Consider the following 20,903-nt stretch of genomic DNA (forward strand, 5'->3'; position numbering starts at 1 on the left):
TCTATATTTACTCTGTGCTGTTAAAATACTTTTGATATGAATTTTTAATGTCTAATCTTTACTAATATTTTCTCTCATTAATTTATGCTAGATTGTAGTTCCTTCCTCTGCTACAAGATGTTTAATACCTACCTTCCTGTTCCAAGTATTGGTCAGAGAGGATTCAGCTTTGCCAAATTTTCCTCTAAAGCTTTTATTACAGAGTTGTTCCATTAAGTCAGGGGTGTCAATGTCCCTCCTCGAGGGCCGCAATCCAGTCGGGTTTTCAGGATTTCCCCAATGAATATGCATGAGATCTATTAGCATACAATGAAAGCAGTGCATGCAAATAGATCTCATGCATATTCATTGGGGAAATCCTGAAAACCTGACTGGATTGCGGCCCTCGAGGAGGGACTTTGACACCCCTGCATTAAGTGATTATCATTGGAACGATATAGCTTTGAGTCATTTACAAACAGTAAGTGGGATGTACTTGTGGATCATTAGCATATTTATGATTAAGGTAAGAATCCATTGTCTAAGAAGTTAGCAAGAGTACTCAGTCGATCAAGTGCCACACAAAACAAGAATGATGATAGGTGGTTTCTCTTAAATATTTCCTGTTGGACCTAGAGTGGAGGAGAGGCCTAGTGGTTAGAGCTGCTTGATACCAGCACTGCTCCCCTGTGACTCTGGGCAAGTCACTTAATCTTCATTGCTCCAAAAACCATAGTTAGACTGTGAGCCTGCTGGGAAAGTTCGGAAACATATTTTGAGTAACTGATATAAAAAATTGTTCATTGACCTGAACTTCTCCAAGATAGGGCAGTATATCAAATGTCAACAAACAAATATAGATACAGGAAAGAAACTTCATATATCAGGTTTATCAGATTTTATATACCATTTTACTGAATCATATTCATTCAAAATGGTTTAATGTATTGTATAACTATAATAATTAATGTAGTGAAAGTGAGTAATAAATATTACTTTATACTTTATAAAAAATCCACTTTTTAAGTTGAGAGCACTAACCCCTGGAAGAAAAAAGCCTCAGGTTTTCTTTCAGGTAGAGCTTAAAAGCTCAAACCTCCTCCACCCACATCATTGGCTTAAAAAACTTCTGGAGGGGTGTGCAAGTGCCGTAGTTAGTGCAGGACTGAAACAGCTAATGTCTCTAAGTCATAAGGAATTTAAGTGATATTTAAATAGAAGCCGACGTTTCACGGTAAAAATCATTTCTTCAGGGCATATAAACTTTCACATTCCAATATGTTTTGAGTTACTTGTCTCTTCTCACCAGTGTCCAGCTTTTTTCTTCCGGGGGTTAGTGCTCTCAGCTTAAAAAGTGGAGTCTTTATAAAGTTTAATGTATTGTATTCAATATCTTATAACCCACAAATTTCAACTAGGATTCTATATGGTTTACAAAAACAATTAACCCTCATATTAGGGAGTTATAGATATTAAAATCAAAAAACATAAAATCAATCTAATCAAAAAGATATGTTTTTAACATTTTATGAAAACAGTAATAAGAATCAAGCTGTCTTAATTGAAAAGGCAAGCTATTCCAAATCTCGGGATCTCAGTATGCAAAGGAGGACTCAAATAAGTGCATACATCATATATGTAAGACAGAAGGAAAATACATTGAGTCTGGTTTGTCATTTTCATGATGAACTTGATGCACTTGATCAATTCACAATGTATTTTGTACATTTCAAGGTAATTTATTATCCAGTAGTAAACTAAACTAAACCTTAAGTTTATATACCGCATCCTCTCCATAAAGATAGAGCTCGGCACGGTTTACAGGTACTTTAATAAATGAAGGAAAAACATAATAAGAATTAGTGGTTATAAAGAGGGTAGTGAGCTTTACATTTTTGAGAAAAGCTAGGTTTTCAGATGCTTTCAGAATAATTGGAAGGAGCCCAGATTCCGCAGCAGGGCAGGAAGGTTATTCCAAAGCTCAGAGATTTTGAAGAAAAGAGATTTCCCTAATTTTCCTGCATAGATGACGCCTTTTAATGAGGGGAAAGATAGTTTAAGCTTTTGGGTGGATCTGGTAATGTCAGGTCTCAAAGAATTCAGGATAGTGGAATTATGGGAGGAAGAATGCCTTGTAGGATCTTGAATGTTAGGCAGGTACATTTAAAGTGAACCCTAGAAATCACTGGAAGTTTTGACAGAAGTGGGGAAACATGTGGTTTTCTTATAGTGGACAATGGGGAACCTATAGACATCATTTACCTTGATTTTCAAAAGGCTTTCAACAAGGTGCCACATGAAAGGCTGCTTAGGAAGCTGTGGGGTGGGAGGGGATGTGCACAGATGGATCGAGCACTGGTTGTCGGGTAGACTGCAGAGGGTTGGAGTAAAGGGACAATACTCTGACTGGCGGGGAGTCACGAGCGGTGTGCCACAGGGATCGGTGCTGGGGCCGTTACTCTTCAACATATTTATCAATGACCTGGAAAAGGAGGCAAAGTGCGAGGTTATAAAATTTGCAGACGATACCAAACTGTGAGGCAGAGTTAGGTCCAGGGAGGAGTGTGAGGACCTACAAAGGGACCTGGACAAGCTGGAAGACTGGGCAAACAAATGGCAAATGCGATTTAACATGGAAAAATGCAAGGTCATGCATATAGGGAAAAAGAACCCGTTGTTCGACTACAAATTGGGGGGGGCATCGTTGGGAGACAGCAGTCTTGAGAGAGACTTGGGTGTGCTGGTGGATGCATCACTGAAGCCATCTGCACAGTGCGCAGCAGCCTCGAAAAAAGCCAACAGGATGCTGGGCATCATAAAGAGGGGCATAACAACCAGGACGCGGGAAGTCATCATGCCATTGTATCGAGCGATGGTGCGTCCGCATCTGGAATACTGCGTTCAATATTGGTCGCCGTACCTCAAGAAGGACATGGCGGTACTTGAGAGAGTCCAAAGGAGAGCAACGAAACTGGTAAGAGGGCTGGAACACTGCCCATACGCCGAGAGGTTGGATAGGCTGGGGCTCTTCTCTCTGGAAAAGAGGAGGCTCAGGGGAGATATGATAGAGACCTTCAAGATCATGAGGGGCATAGAGAGGGTGGATAGGGACAGATTCTTCAGGCTGAAGGGGTCAACAGGCACGAGGGGGCATTCGGAGAAACTGAAGGGAGATAGGTTCAGAACAAATGCAAGGAAGTTTTTTTTCACCCAAAGGGTCGTGGACACTTGGAATGCGCTACCGGAGGAAGTGATAAGGCAGAGTACGGTACAAGGGTTCAAACAGGGATTGGACGGATTCCTGAGGGATAGGGGGATAGTGGGATACTGAGAGAGGTTCTGGGATGTAACACAGGTATAGAAAGCTAACCAGGAAATAAGTATAGAAATCCAACCAGGTCGTGGATGTGCAAGACCGGAGGGTTAGGACTTCGATGGGAAGATAGGACTCAATGGGAAACCAAGGTGGCAAGGGGGCCCCTTCTGGTGACTCAGGCAGGCCGTGACCTGTTCGGGCCGCCGCGGGAGCGGACTGCTGGGCGGGATGGACCTATGGTCTGACCCGGCGGAGGCACTGCTTATGTTCTTATGTTCTTATCAGTAACCATAATGGCTTTATTAAACATTAACTGGTTTTTGGTTCCATATGTTCCTCTCTTATTACTATATTGATATTGGAACTGATATGATCATTTATTCAGTTGGCATCCATTGCAGCAACCAATTTATAGGCTGTAGGTAGACAATTTATTATTATTATTAATTGGGTCTCCCTTTGGAAGAAGTGTTACTGCTTGAGCCAAAATTGGTCCCTCCATTTGGGCCAGGGATCTGACAGTTTGGGACTCTTTTTAACCTGCTGTCCAACTCTTTTGATGCTTCTTCTGGCTATTCATTGTTTTGATGTTTGCCTTTTCCAAATTCTCCCAAATGCTGAGTAGCAATTCTGCTTTACAGAGTTCTCATATAAATTTCTCCAGAACATTTCTGTTTTAAGCTTTTAATAGTGGTATTTTCATTGTCCTAAATCTCTTTCCAGCTCTTTGTACAGCAGTTTTGGGTTCCCTCTAAATATTTTCTCTCTGTTTTCTGGTTTCTTTATATCCCTACAGATTTTGTGCTTTATTGGAGCATAATGGAAGTTTTCTTTTCTTAATGTAGAAGTTTAAGCTTGATGTCTTGGATCTTTTTCAACTTTTGATGAGCGATTCTCTGGTGTACTTATCAGTAACACCTCTCAGCATACAGCAATTATATTTTTCCTTCAATGCATTTTTTTCCAACAAATGTTTGCTCTCTTTCTTGCCTTACATTCTTGTTAATAGGATTCTTTTGGAAATAAATCAAATACAATATTGTGCATCAAAATGTATCTATATGATATGAATAGATAACTCTTTTATGTGGATTGTTGACTTATGATTTTTTACTTTAGATGATAGATGGTTCAACATGTAGTCTTTCTTTCTTTCACCCCTGCACACATCAGTTTCCGTGTAGGCCAGTCCAATGTCATCTCCTTTTTTCCTGCCTCCCTGGCTTTTTCCACATTAATTGTATAACGCCTTCATAATTGAATGACACATCCCACATTTCATCCTCATTCTGCTTCCTATTCTCTTCCATTCCACTCTCTTATATCTTGCTCTATATTCTTAACTATCATATGTATCTCCCTTGCCACCCCATCAAAGTGCTCTGACTGTTGTGGCACTTCTATTTTTCACTTTTCTTGAGTCTTTTCTCTTTTTCAGATGTGGAGATCTTATATTGCAACATTTGCTTTTTCTTTTTTTTCTTTTGATATTTCTTTTTCCTCTTTTTTCTGATGAACTCCTTGTACACCCTCTATAACACTGGGCAACAAGTATTTTGCTACTGGAGTTCTGTCACTTGTACCTTAACAAGGGCAATATGCTGACTCTAAATCTGAAAACAGTTTTCGTCTATCACTTCCTGCTTTTAAGTTATGTGTCAATTTGTGTTTATATCATTTTCGTCAATAACTCTTCCATGAAGCGTCGGTATTTTACTTTTTCTGTAACACAATATTGCATTTTAGGACAGCTCATCGATCATATATACCAGTAATTTGAAAGCTTATATTAAAAAGTGATTGTGCTGCTTTTTTCTACCTGTGAATTTTTATATTTTATTTGTTTTTGTCTAAGATATTATAATTATGAACAGACAAGGTTGTGTTAACCATCCTGATAATTTCTGTTATGTCTGCGGACAATTTACTGCACAATCAGCACCTAAGAAGTATGTTTGGTTTTGAGAAAAGTGAAGCCAAAATCAAAGAAGGTGTTTTTGTTGGACCCGAAATCCGTAAACTGATCCTTGATGATGCTTTCAAAAAGAAGCTGAACCCAGCTGAATCAGCAGCATGGGAAGCATTTGTGCTGGCTGTTCAGAATTTTCTTGCTAATCACAGATCAGAGAATTATGCTGAGTTTGTGGAGCACATGCTGACAGCATAACATCTAATGGGTGCCAGAATGTCATTTAAAATGCATTTCTTACATTCTCACCTTGACTTCTTCCCACCCAATCTTGGTGATGTCAGTGATGAGAATGGGGAAAGAGTTCATCAAGCTAACAAGGTGATGGAAAGTAGATATCAGGGAAAGTTCAATCCCAGTTTGGTTCTTGTAAACAGAGACAAATGTACAGTACAAGCATAAAAGCAAGTGTCTCAAACATTTCTGAGCATGCTGACATCACTTTTGTGTGAGTTAAGAGAGGCGTAAACATATGCTGTAACAGGTCTCCTTATTGTCTTCATGTTTGTTTTCCTTCACACAAGTTTGGTGGGACACAGTTCATACTCGCAATATTGTGCCGATATGGCAAACTGTCTAAAAAAAAAAAAATCAGTAATGTGTATCTCAGAAATCTGATGTACTAGCTGAATTTCAATTATAGATCTGAAATCAACGTCATTAAATTAACTAAGAACACTTCTTAAGTTCTCAGTAGCAAAGAAAAACTTTTTTTTTGTTGTTGACCAGTGTAATCAAACACAGGATTTCTGGCTTAACAATAGCAGTGCATTCTCTCTTCTCAGGAGTCCACTTAGCAGTTTTTAATACTTCTAACTTTTCTATTCATTTCTGTAGTTTATCTCGTGGTTTATTGTGGTCTATTGCTGCACCAGGGATGTTATTTTCCCCTAAAGTATTGCATTAATTACTACCATCATCTTTAGCCCTAGTGCATAAGCTATGGGTGGGCAACTTTTCATCCTGGGTGACATGCAACAAGTATGTATCATTTTTTCTTCTTATCATACTTCTATTTTACTGTTGATTAGATTTGTTATAGATTTTATACTATGGAGTCACCATGAGATGGTACGCAGCAAAACTTGGGGAGAAAAATGTTATACACAGCAATCCACCAGCTTTGCTGTTAAATTTTATAATGTGCTCCCTGTTGACCACCTTGGCTATAAGGAGATGTTGAAATATTTCAACATAGTTATTATTGCTAATCTTGTGGGATCTCAAACACATACACATTGGAAGAATAGGAGTTTAAATACATTTTTTGCTCAACTGCTTAGCTTAATGTTTATGGTGGTTTCCCTGCAGAGTGAGAACAGAATGCATAGTTTAGCCATGCTTTCACTAATCCTGTTCCAATGGAAGTGTCTCTAAGAACTCTGTTTTCCACTGCAGCAAACTTTTGTGTGGCCATGAGGGATGGGAAGCACTCACCAAAGGCGGTGGGAGACATTTGTTGCATGATTGCCCGGCACTCCAGGGTAGGGTACAATGAGACTAAAGGGGAGGTAGCTCGGTCACCCCCAGCTGACGACTGACTGCTTGTCCCTGTCAAAGCAGAAAAGCTCAGTTAGAAGCTTCCCCTACGCATTTTCTGCCAAATGAATTTCCCACACATGAGAACTGAGGGTTTGGATAGAGGCTCATTAGCGATTTATAGAGGAGGAACTAAAATAGTATCTATGTCAGTACTGTGTGTCACTAGACAGAGCTGGGACTTACCTGGGGCACATGGGGAAGGTGGTTTGGTAAGTACAAGAGCAGCTGCCATCCCTGGGGATGGGGGCTTGATACTAAGTTCACTATGTAGGTCAGGGTGCTCTGGGGAAGCAGCTAAACTCCTCTGCCGTGGGGAACGGCCACTCCATTCCTCAGGGCCACTGGCTGACGCTGCTGTGGCTGAGCTGCATGTGGCACTGGCTTTCCGTGGCTGTGTGAGCAACAGAAAAAAAAAAGAAATTATCTTTTAAGTGTTTTGTGCTTTCATTTGTGATGGTGATAAGGATCTTGCTGGATATTGAACCATAACAGAGGCCCACAAATAATCAAAGAAAATGCAAGAAGATGGAGATATCAAGCCAAACCTTCCTATATACATAACCACTTTTTTTTTTCTAGTCCATTTTATTCTAGTCCAGTGGTTCCAAACCCAGCCCTGGAGGATCACCAGCCAGTCAAGTTTTTGGGATAGCCCTAATGAATATGCATGAGAGATATTTGCATATAATGGAGATGACAGGCATGCAAATCTGCCCCATGCATATTCATTAGGGCTATCCTGAAAACCTGACTGGCTGGTGATCCTCCAGAAAAGGGTTGGGAACCATTGCTCATGTTAGAAGATCTCATGGCCAAGAGAGCATTATCACAAGCCCAACAATGGGGATTTAAAATGGCAATAATTGTGGGTAAGAAAAGATTAGGTTTTTATCTTGATAATCTTTCTAGTAGACATATACACTCTATTCCTGAACCTGTGGGTAGTCAACCTCTTCGCAAGAACTCTTGTAAGGAGCTTCATTTGCATTCATTTTGCTCCTCATCTCTTAACTCTGGACTGTCCTTCAACTCCTCAGCTAGTAACAAAGCAGTCAGCCAGCCCTGGAGAGGAAACAGAAAAGGGAGGGGTACAGAGACTTTCCATATCATCAAATATATCAGCAAATTCAATATTTGCAATACATAAGGTGAAAAACAAACAAGCCATCAACTTAAGTGCAACCTGCACTAAGAATGTGGAAGACTTTTATAGATATCTCCTGGATATTACAATGCAGTAGCTTCTGTCTCTATTTTCGTCAAGGCTGGACGGAAGAAACAAGATATTTGAATTGTTAGGTCTTATTGAGGCAGGAAGCAAGCGAATACACAGCTGACAGGGCGGGCTTCAGGAATAGAGTACCGGTATATGTGTACTAGAAAGAAGATTATTGAAGTACGAACCTAATCTTTCTTTCTAGTACAACAGACACTCTTATTTTTTAACCTCTGCGATGTAACAGAGAAGCCCCTCAAGCTTGGGGTGGGACAGATGAGCCTGCCACCAGAATCGAAGATCCAAATATGGAGTCCTGTTTGGCTGCATTGCCCACTCTGTAAAAATTCATGAACTTATGCAGAGAAGACCAAGTTGCAGCTGTACATATCTCTTCTGGAAAAACAGCAGAGGATTCCATCCATGAGAAGGCAACACTCTCGTAGAATGCATCTTTACAGAATGGGTGGACATTTTCTACTTCCAAAATAGGCAGAAGAAAAGGCCATACAGATCCACTTTGAAATCGTTGCTTTCAGTGCTAGCCGACCTTTACAGGCTGCTCCAGGCAGAATAAACAGATGATCTGATAATCAAAATTTGTTTGTAACTTTTAGATACTGCAGCAAGAGTCTGTGCACATCCAATGATTTTAACACCCGATCCTGTTTTTTCAAACCAGAGGGTGTGAAGGCTGACAAGCGTACTTCCTGGTTGGTGTGGAAGCTGAAAATCACTTTTGGCAAGAAAGATAGGACTGTGTGCAAAGTCACATCTGAATCCGTAATTCTAAGAAAAAGATCTCTGTAGGACAAAGCCTGAAGTTCCGACAATCTCTGGGAAGAGATGTTTGTCATGAAAAACACCGTCTTGATGATAAGGCCTACTTGCAAGCACCTGGAGAACCATATTAAGATTCCACATCAGAAAAGGCTGTCGCAATGGAGGGTGGAGCTGTAACGCGCCCTTCAGAAATCTGGCTATATCAAGATGTGCAGCAAGGGTGCTTGTATTATCCTGGGTCCAAAGCAAGAAAGCCCAGCTATCTGAACTCTTAGGGAGTCAAATGCTAGGCCCTTTTCTAGACCTTCCTGGAGAAAGGCAAGTATCACCGAGATCAAAGCCAAGCTCAGGACCTCGTTCCTCTGAGCGCACCAAGTTTGGAAACACTTCCTTGCCTTCACGTACGCTGCAACAGTCGACTTTTTCCTACACCTTAGAATGATGGAGACCATTCCACCTGAGTAGCCTTTGCATGTTAGCGCTGCATGCTCAAAAGCCATGTCGTTAGACCAAAGCATTCCAGATCCTGAAGAGCAGTTAGGCCTGCATGAGTAGCCTTGGATGACAGGGAAGTCTGAGACTTTGATCCTGCTGCAGATGGTCCAGGTTTGTATACCACAAGCATCTTGGCCAGTCTGGTGCCACTAGAATCACTCTTCCCTGGTGCGCCATGATCTTGCACAGAAGATGGCCTATCATGGGCCATGAAGGGAAGGCATATAGAAGATCTGCTTTTGGCCAGGGTTCAACCAGGGTGTGCAGACCTTTGCTTCACGGCTCATGTGTTCGACTGAAGGCTCGTTCCACCTTCTTGTCTGTAGCCGACGCCATCAGGTTGAATGTTGGTCACCCCCATTGATTCACTATGCAGGTGAAGGCTTCCTGGAACAAAGACCATTCCCTGGGATCCAGGGTCTTCTGGCTGAGGAAATCCACTTGCACATTTGTCCACTCCTGCCACATGTGCAACCGAGAATGCCAGAAGATGGGCCTCCACCCATCGAAATAGCATTTGGGCTTCCAAGCATAAAGAGGCTCTCTTTGTGTCTCCTTGGCAATTGACATAGGCCACCGCCATTGCGTTGTCAGAGAAAACTGAAGCTGCTTTGTTTGACCACTTCCTCTGGGAAGGGGACAGGTGTCCCTGAACTGGATGTCCCTCGCAAAGTACCCCCCAGCCATAAAGGCCCTTAGAATCACTTATGAAGAAGTGCAGAGGAAAACCCCTCTAGTGAGAGAGAGAGAGGATTCAACCAACAGTTAAGACTGCGACGGGCTTCCATTGTCCAAGGAAGCTATTGATGTAGACACTTGTGTGGACACTTTCAGTAAAGGAGTGCCTCTTAGAGTGGATGAAAGTGCGCTCTTGCCCAGGGGACTACATCCATGGTCGCAACCACTGATCCCAGAACCTGCAAGTACTGCCAGGCCATTGGAATGGGTGTGCTCCGAAATTCCCATATCTTATGCTGCAGCTTTTCTCTGTAGGCTTCTGGGAGAAATACTTTGTTTACTCTATCCCCCAATCTTAAACCAGACTCCCAGGTATTCCAGGCTCTGCATCAGTTCTAGGTGGCTCTTCTGGAAGTTGACCACTCATCCGAGCTTCTGCAGCAACCGGATCATCCGGTGAACCATTAGGCTGCCCTCTGATTTGGAGTGGGCTCTGATTAGCCAATCACTTAGGTACGGATGGACTTGTATGCCCATCCTGTGTAGGTGAGCTGCAACTACCATCATCACCTTGGTGAAGGTCTGTGGTGCCATGGCCAGCCTGAAGGACAAAGCTGTGAACTGGAAGTGTTGCTCCAACACATGGAACCGCAAATACTTCCTGTGGTCTGAAAAAATAGGATTGTACAGATAGGCCTCCATCAAATCCAGGGAGGCAAGAAATTCCCTATTGCTACCAATGCAACACCGACCTTACCGTCTCCATTTGGAAATGTGGTATCTTGAAGGTTGCATTCACAGCTTTAAGGTCTAGAATTGGTCTTTAGTTTTTAGAGCCTCTCTTGGGCACATTGAAGTATATCATGTATCTGCCAGAGCCCGAGTCTTCCTCTGGGATGGGCTCTTTGAGTTTCAGAGCTAGCAATCCTTGCACTGTCGCTCTGACTTTGGTTACCGGGAAGTCTGGAAAAATATCCGGAAGGAAACGATAGAACTTGAGCCTTCTGTATAATTGCTAGCACCCAGTGATCTGTGGTGATCTCCACCCATGCCCCCAAAGAGGCCGACAACCTCCCTCCAAGGAGTGGAGACTTGGCTGACATCATGGCGTCATAACTGCTTCTTGGGAGCTGTGGCAGAGCGGGATCCTAAAAATTGGGGGCACCTAGCCTCTCCAAATCTTTGTCTAGAATTCTGAAACAATCTCTGGCCTGAAAGCCCCCTTGAGAAATGGTGGTAGCACCTGTAGGTCCGAAAATTACCCCAATCAGACCCCCTAGGGGCTCAAAGTCTGCTGAAAGGCAAGGATTTTGGCTTATGGTCTTGCTCACAGGCCATAAGATTTTAAAAGGCCTTTCCCCAAAAGGTAACTGTCCCTTGAATGGCAGTTTACTCAGGGTTGCCTTCAGGGAAGAATATCTGATCCGTAGCATCCTGCGGGTGGAAATAAAGTAAGCAGACATTTTGCTCACGACTCTGAAAAAGTTATACAGAGCATCAGCCAGGTAATCCACCGCAGTCAATAAATACTGGAGATCTCTTTCCATGATAGTGTCCAGATTATGGCACGACTTAGAATGGCAAGCCTGGGAGACAAAGGAAGCCACTGTGGCTGCTTTTAAACCTGAGGCCACAGCTTCAAAGAGCCTTTTGTGCACAAAATCTAATCTGTGGTCCAGGGCATTCTTCAATACCACGCCTCCTTCACTGGGTAGAGAGGTAAGTTTGGTGACTTGCTCCACCAGTGAATTCACCTTTGGGGGAACAAAATGCCGGTTAAATGCAGCATCCATCACACAGAGCTTTGACATAGCTTTGGCCACCTGAAGGGGCCCCTTCAGTACCTCACAATGATTCATAAGCATTTTTGTAATGGCTTGACGTGAGGAAAACCAAGTCTGTGCCTTGCTGCTGCTCATAAGTGAGTACTACATGGCAGAGGACTGAGAAGCCTCTAGCTTCAATTTTTGGAGGGATTCTGTGATCATTCCCATAAGCACAGAAAATTAAAACAGCCTGTGCACAGTTGGGACCTCCCCAAGGTTCGGAGCCTCCCCCAAATCTGGATCCTGCCCTCCCAGGGATGCAGCAGCATCTCCTGCTATAGAGGACCCTGACTGGGAGAGCAAAGGCAAAATAAAATTATTGTCCAATTCGTCTTCTTATAGTGCAATCGTGAACAATCCTGGATGTGGCCCCTCCACCAGACGATGGTCAAGTGTTTCATCTCGTGACTGCTTCAAGGGGTTGACAGGACCAATTTGCAACAGCACAGATTCATGCTCATTGGCCAAGAGGCGAAACGCTTGGCCATCGTTGGGTAGAGGGGCCACGTCCCAGATTGCACTATAAGATGTGGCATTTAATACGCTACACATGCATCATTCAGTACTATAAAAAGAATCTTTAAAATGAACAGTCACTATTAGAAATTTGGAGAATTTTTTGCCCCTGAAGTAATCACTTTTTCCAGTTGGAGGGTTTGCTCTGCGACGGGGTTCTGAGGTTTTTTTCCTCCAAGACCTTTATTCTATTACTACTATTTTGTCCAACTTCTTTGAATTGGTTTTGTTTGAACATATCTCTAACTCTAGAAACCCCCCTCCCCAAAAATTTTTTTTAAGGAACCCTCCAATTTGTTTTGCCAGGCCGTCAGTCTGTTACTCATTGTGTCATGCTGTGTGCTGGCAGCAGCTCAAAAGGAAGCTGCAGTCAGCTTACAGGGCGAACCTCTGCCTCAAGAAATCTGGAATCCGGACTGCTTGCATTTTCTCTCTGCCTCTTGGACACAATGAACCGGCCGGAAACCTCAACCCTCACTGGATCATATGTATGCAAACAGGGGAGAGGAACACAGTTGGCCTCAATCCTGGAAAAACTACCACAGATCCACTTAGCCTATGCTCAAGCCCACTGCAGATGAACCCAGGGTGAGCCTTGCTCACAAGGGAATGGTCCCTGAGCCCCTGAACTGTTAGTGCAGGCTGTCCAAGTAGGTGTGCTGCAAAGCTGTCTGCTCCTTGGAAGCAGACCCTCAACTTCAGAGTCTTTGCTCTCCTGCAGCCAGAACTGTCCCACTAAGGAGATCCTCTGCAGCACCAAAAAGCCTTGCAAATGGTTAGTGAAAAAAAAAGACTGAATTTAAAATGAAAAGAAACACGACTAGAAAAGACAAGCTCCTACTTTCTTGCTTGTAGGAAGACAACTGAGGAGTTGAAGGACAGCCCAAAGGTAAGGGAGGAGGATGAGTAAAAAGAATACAAATGAAGCTCCCTAAAAGAATTCTCGTGAGAAGAGGTCAACTTCTAGGTTCAGGAATAGTGTTTCTTGTCATACTAGAAATTTCAGATTGTGCCCATTTTCCTCCTTACAATTTACAATGCAGTAAAGAAAGTATGTCAGCGCCTAGAGTCTCAGAGGATCAATACAGTGATAGTGCTGTGTATGTCATATGAAGAACCAGAGCTTGTTCCCTGGGCCAGACAAGGCACAGGCAGCATTCACAGATCAGTGACACTAAATGGCTAGATTTAAGGCCAATGATTAGAAGGTTCTGTAAGGAACTCTGATGCATGGCATCTGGCTGACAAGTGTCAATATGACTACTGGGGTAGTGAATAGTAAAAGGAAGAACCCCCTCCCCGCTATGGTAACTGTAAATAAAAGCTTGTGATGCTGGAGTCCACACACAGTTCTGATTGAGCTGGAAGCCCAAAAGAGTATGAGAGGCTACTTCTCCTTCTTGTCCTCCTAAAACGTGTGTCTAATATCCCCATAGATAGGCTGCATGATTGTACTGTGCTTACCAGCTCTGATCATCTTCAATGTACAGGGGGGAGCTCTTCTCTATGAGAGAGCTCTGGTAATAAATGGAAACGGACTGCAGGTCATGTGCAATACTCCCCTGTGGATATTACCTGTCTAGCTTGCTTTTCCTGGTCCCGCAGCCATTGAAGATATGACTCACGAGCCACCTGTTCCTCAATGGCTTCATTGGTCGCCTCCCAGTCTGTGGCCCGCTTCTTATCTTCTAGCATTTGCTGTTCAATCCAGGATTCCTCTGAGGTTTTGATGGCATTCTTCATCAATGATTGGTCTGCATACTGCAGTGCAACAGGAGGAAGAAGAAAACAATCAGTCCAAAGTACCTCAAGAAACAGACTGCTCAGTAATGAAATGATAGGAATCCACTGAAGTCTATTCATCTCAACATACTGAAGCTCGCTGATGGAATTAATATTTTTAGAAACATGTTATAGAGTTAATGCCAAGGGCTCCTTGAAGCCCACAATGTGTGGCTTTTTGAGCTGATGTCAACTAGTTGACATTAGCAACACAGAACACATTTGGAGCTTCCTCTTTCACTACTACTAAGATATAATTGAGTAAATAAGTGATAAAATACAGTTACGTCCCATAGCAGGCAGATATTCTCCCATGTGGGTGAGGTCATCATCGGAGCCCCAGTACGGACAGTGTAAAGTATACTGTCACTTTAAGCTTTAAAACTGTCCACACTGCGCATGCACGAGTGCCTTCCTACCTGACGCTGGCTCGTGAGGTCATCGGTTCTATGCCCAAGTGAAGAAGTCAACCAGGGGAGATGGGTGTGAGAATATCTGCCTGTTGTTCCCAGTTAAAACCTGTTACGGTAAGTAACTGTTTATTCCAGGACAAACAGGCAGCATATTCTCACATGTGGGACTCCCTAGCTTATGAAATAGGAAGGAGGGAGAGAGTTGGCCTCTAAATAAAACATAAATAGGAAGGTCTCTGCTCAAAAGACATATATACTGTCCTAGTCGAGCAGGTAGAGCAATGGAAGAAAAGAAAGAGACATTTCTACCATGTTGTATTTCTAAAACACTTCCAGGAAAAATTGATTAATCTTACCATGTTAATGTAATTTTGAAAGTTTTTTTATAATATCGCTGACTGTATACAGTCTCTTCCTCTGTAAACCGCTCTGAACTGTTTGTGGTATTGCGGTATATAAAAATAAAGTTATTAGTATTATTATAAGAGGTATACAACCCATCCTCCGAAAGAGGAAAGGGTAAGAAAGTAAGAACAGCAATGTGTAGGGAGGCTCTAAAAAAGGAGACAACCTCAGAATGGTAGGTGAGTCTGAGTATAGGCGAGGAAGATGCCAGAAGGATTCAAAGAGAAAAGTAGAAAGGGAAATAGAAAAAAATTGCACATATAGAAGTGCCAGATGAAAAAGTTCCAGAAAGCCAGTTGTCTCCTCTTGAGAAGATAGGAAATGAGAGGGAAAAACCAGAAAGTGGAAAAAGAAAAGAAAGGATGATTCGTGTTTAATAGACTAATATAGGATGAAACTGGGAACAAAAGCATAGAAAGGAGAGAAATTCTGTACTATGGGCGTTAATAGAGAACTGAAAAGAAAGACTATCTGAGGATTAAGTCATATATGAATAGTTCTGTCAGGAGGCTATATGAGAGCTCTAGAATGTCTTGTAAGGAGAACAGAGTCAATGGAAGAAAACAGAGGAGAAGCAGTTCTTTCTCACAATATATGCTGAAAAGAAAACAAAGAGGAACCAGTTGAGAAGGGACTAAATAAACAGTGAAGCAGTAAGGCTCGAAAATTAAGAGAGCAGAATATGCACATTTTTGTAAATATATGTGAAAGTTCAAGTTGGATTTGAACCCAGGTCTATATACTCTCGGGCAGTTCTGTTAACCCCCAGGATACCTCTCTGCCGTGAAAAATTGGGCTACAGACCTTACTGAGAGAAACAGAGTACAGTTCAGACATAGGAATGCAAATGAGGAGAAATAGGACCTTTTCCCATTCAAAGAATTGATAGGAAAGGTGTAACGAAGAGAACAACCAAGAATGTGGATACAATCAGAAGAGGCATAAAACCAGAAAAAAGTAGTCCAATGGAAGCAGTGACCGAATAGCTGGGAAAAATAGTTATGAAGATAATCAGACAGAAAAAAGCATAGCCTTTAGGATGGGAAAAAATTAGGTATGTACCAGAAGTGACCTGGACCCTGAGACTTGAAGGTTTGGTCCCAATACCAGAACTGAATGTCTGAGTGAAGTTTTAGAAATGGAAAGAGGCACAATAAATCCTATGCGAATTGTGCATGGTCACATGGGATGCTCAGGGTCAGAACTCATAACCCAAGGCGCCAAGGTTGGAGTCCACAGTAATTAACTATACTGTTGTTATGTGCTTGTGCATTAGAGGTGCTTCGCAAATGGTTATGGAGAAGCGAGAGAGGAGGTCAAGACCACCAAAGAATGTAGGGGCTATGAAGAATTAGAAAAGTTAGAAATTATTATTTTTTTTTTCTTAACTGTATTTAGTACACTCAAGGGAGCGGGTGGAGTTGGGGGGTAATTTTACAAGATATGTTATAATATGGTTTATAACGTGTATATTTTATTTTAGTTGAAAATGTGATGAAGGGTGGATGGGTGGGTGGGGTTATTACACTATTAGATTTTATGTGTTAGATATTATAGTGCTATATGGGGATTACTTGTATGATGTATTTTTGTGCACTTGTTGTTTTGATTTGAAAATGAATAAAGAATTTAAAAAAAAAACTTTGAAAAACCTGACAATCTTAAGGGAAATCTAAAATGCTACTAGGAGTGAGACTTGAACCCATGGGAGCACATTTCCAGGAAATGATAAGTTGAACACTTAAACCACTGTGCCATCCAAATAGTTGTGGTGAAGGGAGAATGTAGGCATACCCAAACAAAGAAGATAGAATTGTGGTGGTGGAACACAAAGGCCACTAGTTGAAAGAAAGTATGTTGTGTGTTTGAAGAATAGAAAACAGCGCCATGGAAATTAAAATCCAACATATTCAGTCGTTGGAAATTTGGAAAAATTAATGCCTAGGAATAAGTATCTGGGCAGTGAAATGTTAAGTGACTTTCCCAGAATTACAAAGAGCTGCACTGGGAATTGAACTCGGAACCTTAGGGTGTGAAGGTAGCTGGTTTAAGCACTAGACCATTCTTCCACTGAATGCACATTGGTTGTAAGCATGAAGGAGGATATACATAAATCAGAAAAAAAGCCAGAGGCCCAAAGAGCCACAACAGGGAAAAAGAACTCCAGTATCCTAAAGTGTCAAAAAAACAGTACCAAGTATTGGGTTTGCTGAAGTCTCCATAGAATGGAGTGCCATAGCGAAAATAATGAAGAGGTCAACAAGGAAGAAAGAATAAAATGCAGTGCAGGAAGAAATGCAATGAAAAAGAAACTCCACTAACCCAAAGGGAATAAAGAAAAAAAGGTTGCCATTGAGGGCATGATGTTATGTGAGATCTGCGTAGAGTCACAAGGAGCAGTAGTAGGACCCCAGTTAACAACCTTAGGGCATAGGGGCAGCATCTCCACCAGTGAGGCACCATCCTTCTAGAGGGGGGGGGGGGTCAGTTTTTTTTTGTTAGAGAGTAGTAAAAAAATTGTGAAAAGTGCTGTCTATATGTAATATTAGTGAGCCATGGAGCAGACAGACATATAGAGAGAAATAAGGTGAGACTTTTAATAGAGAAAAAGGTCTGAATTGGAAATAACGGAGAAGTCATTCCTGACAGAAAATAGAAGAGGACTGGAGAATCTGTGAAGATAGCATTATGACATGCTATGTAATAGATGCAAGTAACTACATTAAACAGATGAAATTCCTTCCTTGGAAATACAGGGATGTACCCTTGAAGGGATTCAAACTTATGCCCTTGTGCACTAGTTACAAGAGATGCATAGACCCATAGCAAGGTACTAAGGAATAATCAGAGGATTATGTAAGGTCTAGAAATTTTGCAGTTAGACCAGATATGAATACAAATGAAGCTTGAAAGGTATAATATCATCCTTAATAGGATGTTTTAGTGGCCTTCTCCTCCCTACAGCTACTCCCAGACCTCCAAGGTCATTAGAATAACACAGGAATTGGAGTTGTCTTCCTATTGCTGATTTTCCTGAAGATTGTTTGTTTATGTTTGCCTATTTTTATTTTATTTTATAAACTTATGTATGTAAAACTATGTAAACCGTTTAGGTTTTAAATGGTATAGAAATTTTTAAAAATAAATATTGCTTTTTTTTTTTTTAGGGAAATATAGAAACTGCAATAAAGTAAGGAGAACATCTCATTGATCTATTTGATAAGGATAGTAACATTCATTGATGGTACATTGGTAGACCAATTCTGAAGAGAGAGGAAATCACTGGTGGAGGCATAGTGATGGGGAGAGTTATCTTCCATCTGTAAAACATAATGTCTTTGACAGATTGTGAAGAGCCGATGTAAGAATCTCCTGGGAAGGTTCATCGAAATTCAATGGCTGAATGAGGTACAATAGAATACTTCAATGAAAAAATCTGCAATGTGGAACATTTGGAGTGTGAGCTGTCGTAGCAGAGAAGAATTGCGAAAAACAAATAAATCCACTTAAAGGTGCTACACCTAGAATTGAGACCGTTTCCAAATGGATGAGGAGATCCAAGTTTAACATGCTCTACACCCCGAATGGATCCCTCTGTTCAGAAGCTTGGCATGGTGAGAAACCAAGTTGTTATGATAGGTAGAATAGGAGATCCATCTTTACAAGTTCTACACCTCTGACAGATTCCCATTGGAAGTAGAAACACAGCAAGAAGGAGCAGAGGTGTTCCATGATTATAGGCTCTACACCCATGAAGGAACACCTCTGATATACAGGATTGTTCAACTACGAAAAAGTCTATTGCCATAGTGGATCCCTCTCAGTTGACTGAAGTCTGGAAATTTTGGCAGGCGGTGAAATGCAATATACTGTTCGAAACCAGCCAAGTTTTGTATGAGCTGTCTGAGATAAAATAACAGAGTAGTTAAAATTGAGAACTCTGTTAGCCAACATAAAGGTCTGGTAAAGACGGCATCCAAACTTATCCATAGTCCGGCCGTCCCGTCCTGATGGTGCAGTGACATAGACTCTGAAGCTGGAGTCTTTCAAGTGGATTTAACCAGCAACACTAATGTGACCATTGCAGTTTATGAAGTCCAGGACAAGATTATATTATGCTTAGGTTAGGCCAGTACTGAGGGAGACAAAGGTAACACCGGTACCAAATGTTGAACATACAAGAAGCAGCAATGCTACCAAGGGAAACATAGTGTCGGTACCGGATCTCAATGCAGGTAGAGATCAGAGTCTGGATCGGTACCGAGCAGAGTCTGATATTAAAGCTGTGTCAGTACCAAATGTAAAAAAGGGGCATCAAGGTAAAAATTATTGCAAGCCGATGGCCAGCCGTTTACTCTACAGATACTCTGCATACGGTGAGAGACTGCACCCATACTAAGGGCTTTGAAGCCAGTATTGTAAGTGCACAGGTGTCAAAGTGTTGAAAACCCCAATGGGCAAAGCACTTCAGAAATGGCAGCCTGCATTGATGATTAATGGCATCGAAGATAGGCATGCATCGACTGACTCAATGTTGAAAAAGCACAGTTACTTACCGTAACAGGTGTTATCCAGGGACAGCAGGCAGATATTCTTGACTGATGGGTGACGGCACCGACGGAGCCCCGGTACGGACAATTTTAGAGTGATTGCACTCTAAGAACTTGGAAAGTTCTAGTAGGCCGCACCACGCACGCGCGAGTGCCTTCCCGCCCGACAGAGGCGCGCGGTCCCCAATTAGGATAAGCCAGCTAAGAAGCCAACCCGGGGAGGTGGGTGGGACGCAAGAATATCTGCCTGCTGTCCCTGGATAACACCTGTTATGGTAAGTAACTGTGCTTTATCCCAGGACAAGCAGGCAGCATATTCTTGACTGATGGGTGACCTCCAAGCTAACAAAAAGAGGGATGGAGGGAAGGTTGGCCATTAGGAAAACAAATTTTGCAAAACAGATTGGCCGAAGTGTCCATCCCGTCTGGAGAATGCATCCAGACAATAATGAGATGTAAAAGTATGAACTGAGGACCAAGTAGCAGCTTTGCAGATTTCCTCAATAGGAGTGGAACGGAGGAAAGCTACAGATGCCGCCATAGCTCTAACTCTATGGGCCGTGACAGAACCTTCCAGTGTCAGTCCGGACGGAGCATAACAAAATGTAATGCACGCTGCAAGCCAATTAGACAACGTACGTTTAGAAACAGGACGTCCCAATTTGTTCGGATCAAAGGACAGAAAGAGTTGAGGAGATGATCTGTGGGGCTTAGTACGCTCTAAATAGTAAGCTAGAGCCTGCTTACAGTCCAAAGTGTGCAGAGCCTGTTCTCCAGAATGAGAATGAGGTTTCGGAAAGAAGACAGGCAGAACAATAGATTGGTTGAGATGGAATTCAGAGACAACTTTAGGGAGAAACTTTGGATGTGTACGCAGAACCACCTTGTCATGATGAAAGACTGTAAAAGGTGGATCCGCAACCAGTGCATGTAGCTCACTGACCCTCCTGGCAGAGGTTAGAGCGATGAGGAAGACCACTTTCCAAGTGAGAAACTTGAAAGGAGTCGTTGCCAAAGGTTCAAACGGAGGCTTCATTAAGGCGGAGAGAACCACATTGAGATCCCAGACTACAGGAGGAGCTTTAAGAGGTGGTTTCACATTGAAAAGCCCCGCATGAATCTGGAAACCAAGGGATGAGCTGAAAGGAGTTTCCCATGAACTGGTTCATGAAAAGCAGCAATAGCACTGAGGTGGACTCTGATGGAAGTAGACTTGAGACCAGAGTCGGACAAAGAAAGAAGGTAATCCAACAAAGTCTCCACTGCAAGGGACGTAGGATTATGATGATGAAGACACCAGGAAGAAAATCTTGTCCACTTCTGATGGTAACATTGCAGAGTTGCAGGTTTCCTGGAAGCATCCAAAATAGAACGAACGGGCTGAGACAACAGAGTATCATTCGAAGTCAGCCCGAGAGATACCAAGTTGTCAG

The 20,903-nt window shown here is 42.3% G+C and overlaps 1 protein-coding gene across 4 annotated transcripts in view; it reads right to left on the reverse strand.

The window, feature by feature from the left end:
* OTUD5 (OTU deubiquitinase 5) overlaps nt 1-20,903 on the reverse strand; it is a 186,104-nt gene that overhangs the window by 39,313 nt on the left and 125,888 nt on the right. For 3 of the 4 annotated variants that reach the window (XM_033922901.1, XM_033922908.1, XM_033922891.1), the window contains exons 6-8: nt 13,896-14,081; nt 6,990-7,197; nt 6,702-6,815 (exon numbers count right to left, since the gene is read on the reverse strand). In XM_033922901.1, the coding sequence (XP_033778792.1) occupies nt 6,702-6,815; nt 6,990-7,197; nt 13,896-14,081 (508 nt within the window). The remainder of the gene's footprint in view (nt 1-6,701; nt 6,816-6,989; nt 7,198-13,895; nt 14,082-20,903) is intronic. The other variant, XM_033922916.1, reaches the window with a different exon arrangement.

This window comes from Geotrypetes seraphini, chromosome 1 (genome assembly GCF_902459505.1).
Source record: "Geotrypetes seraphini chromosome 1, aGeoSer1.1, whole genome shotgun sequence".
NCBI classification, from domain to species: Eukaryota; Metazoa; Chordata; class Amphibia; order Gymnophiona; family Dermophiidae; genus Geotrypetes; species Geotrypetes seraphini.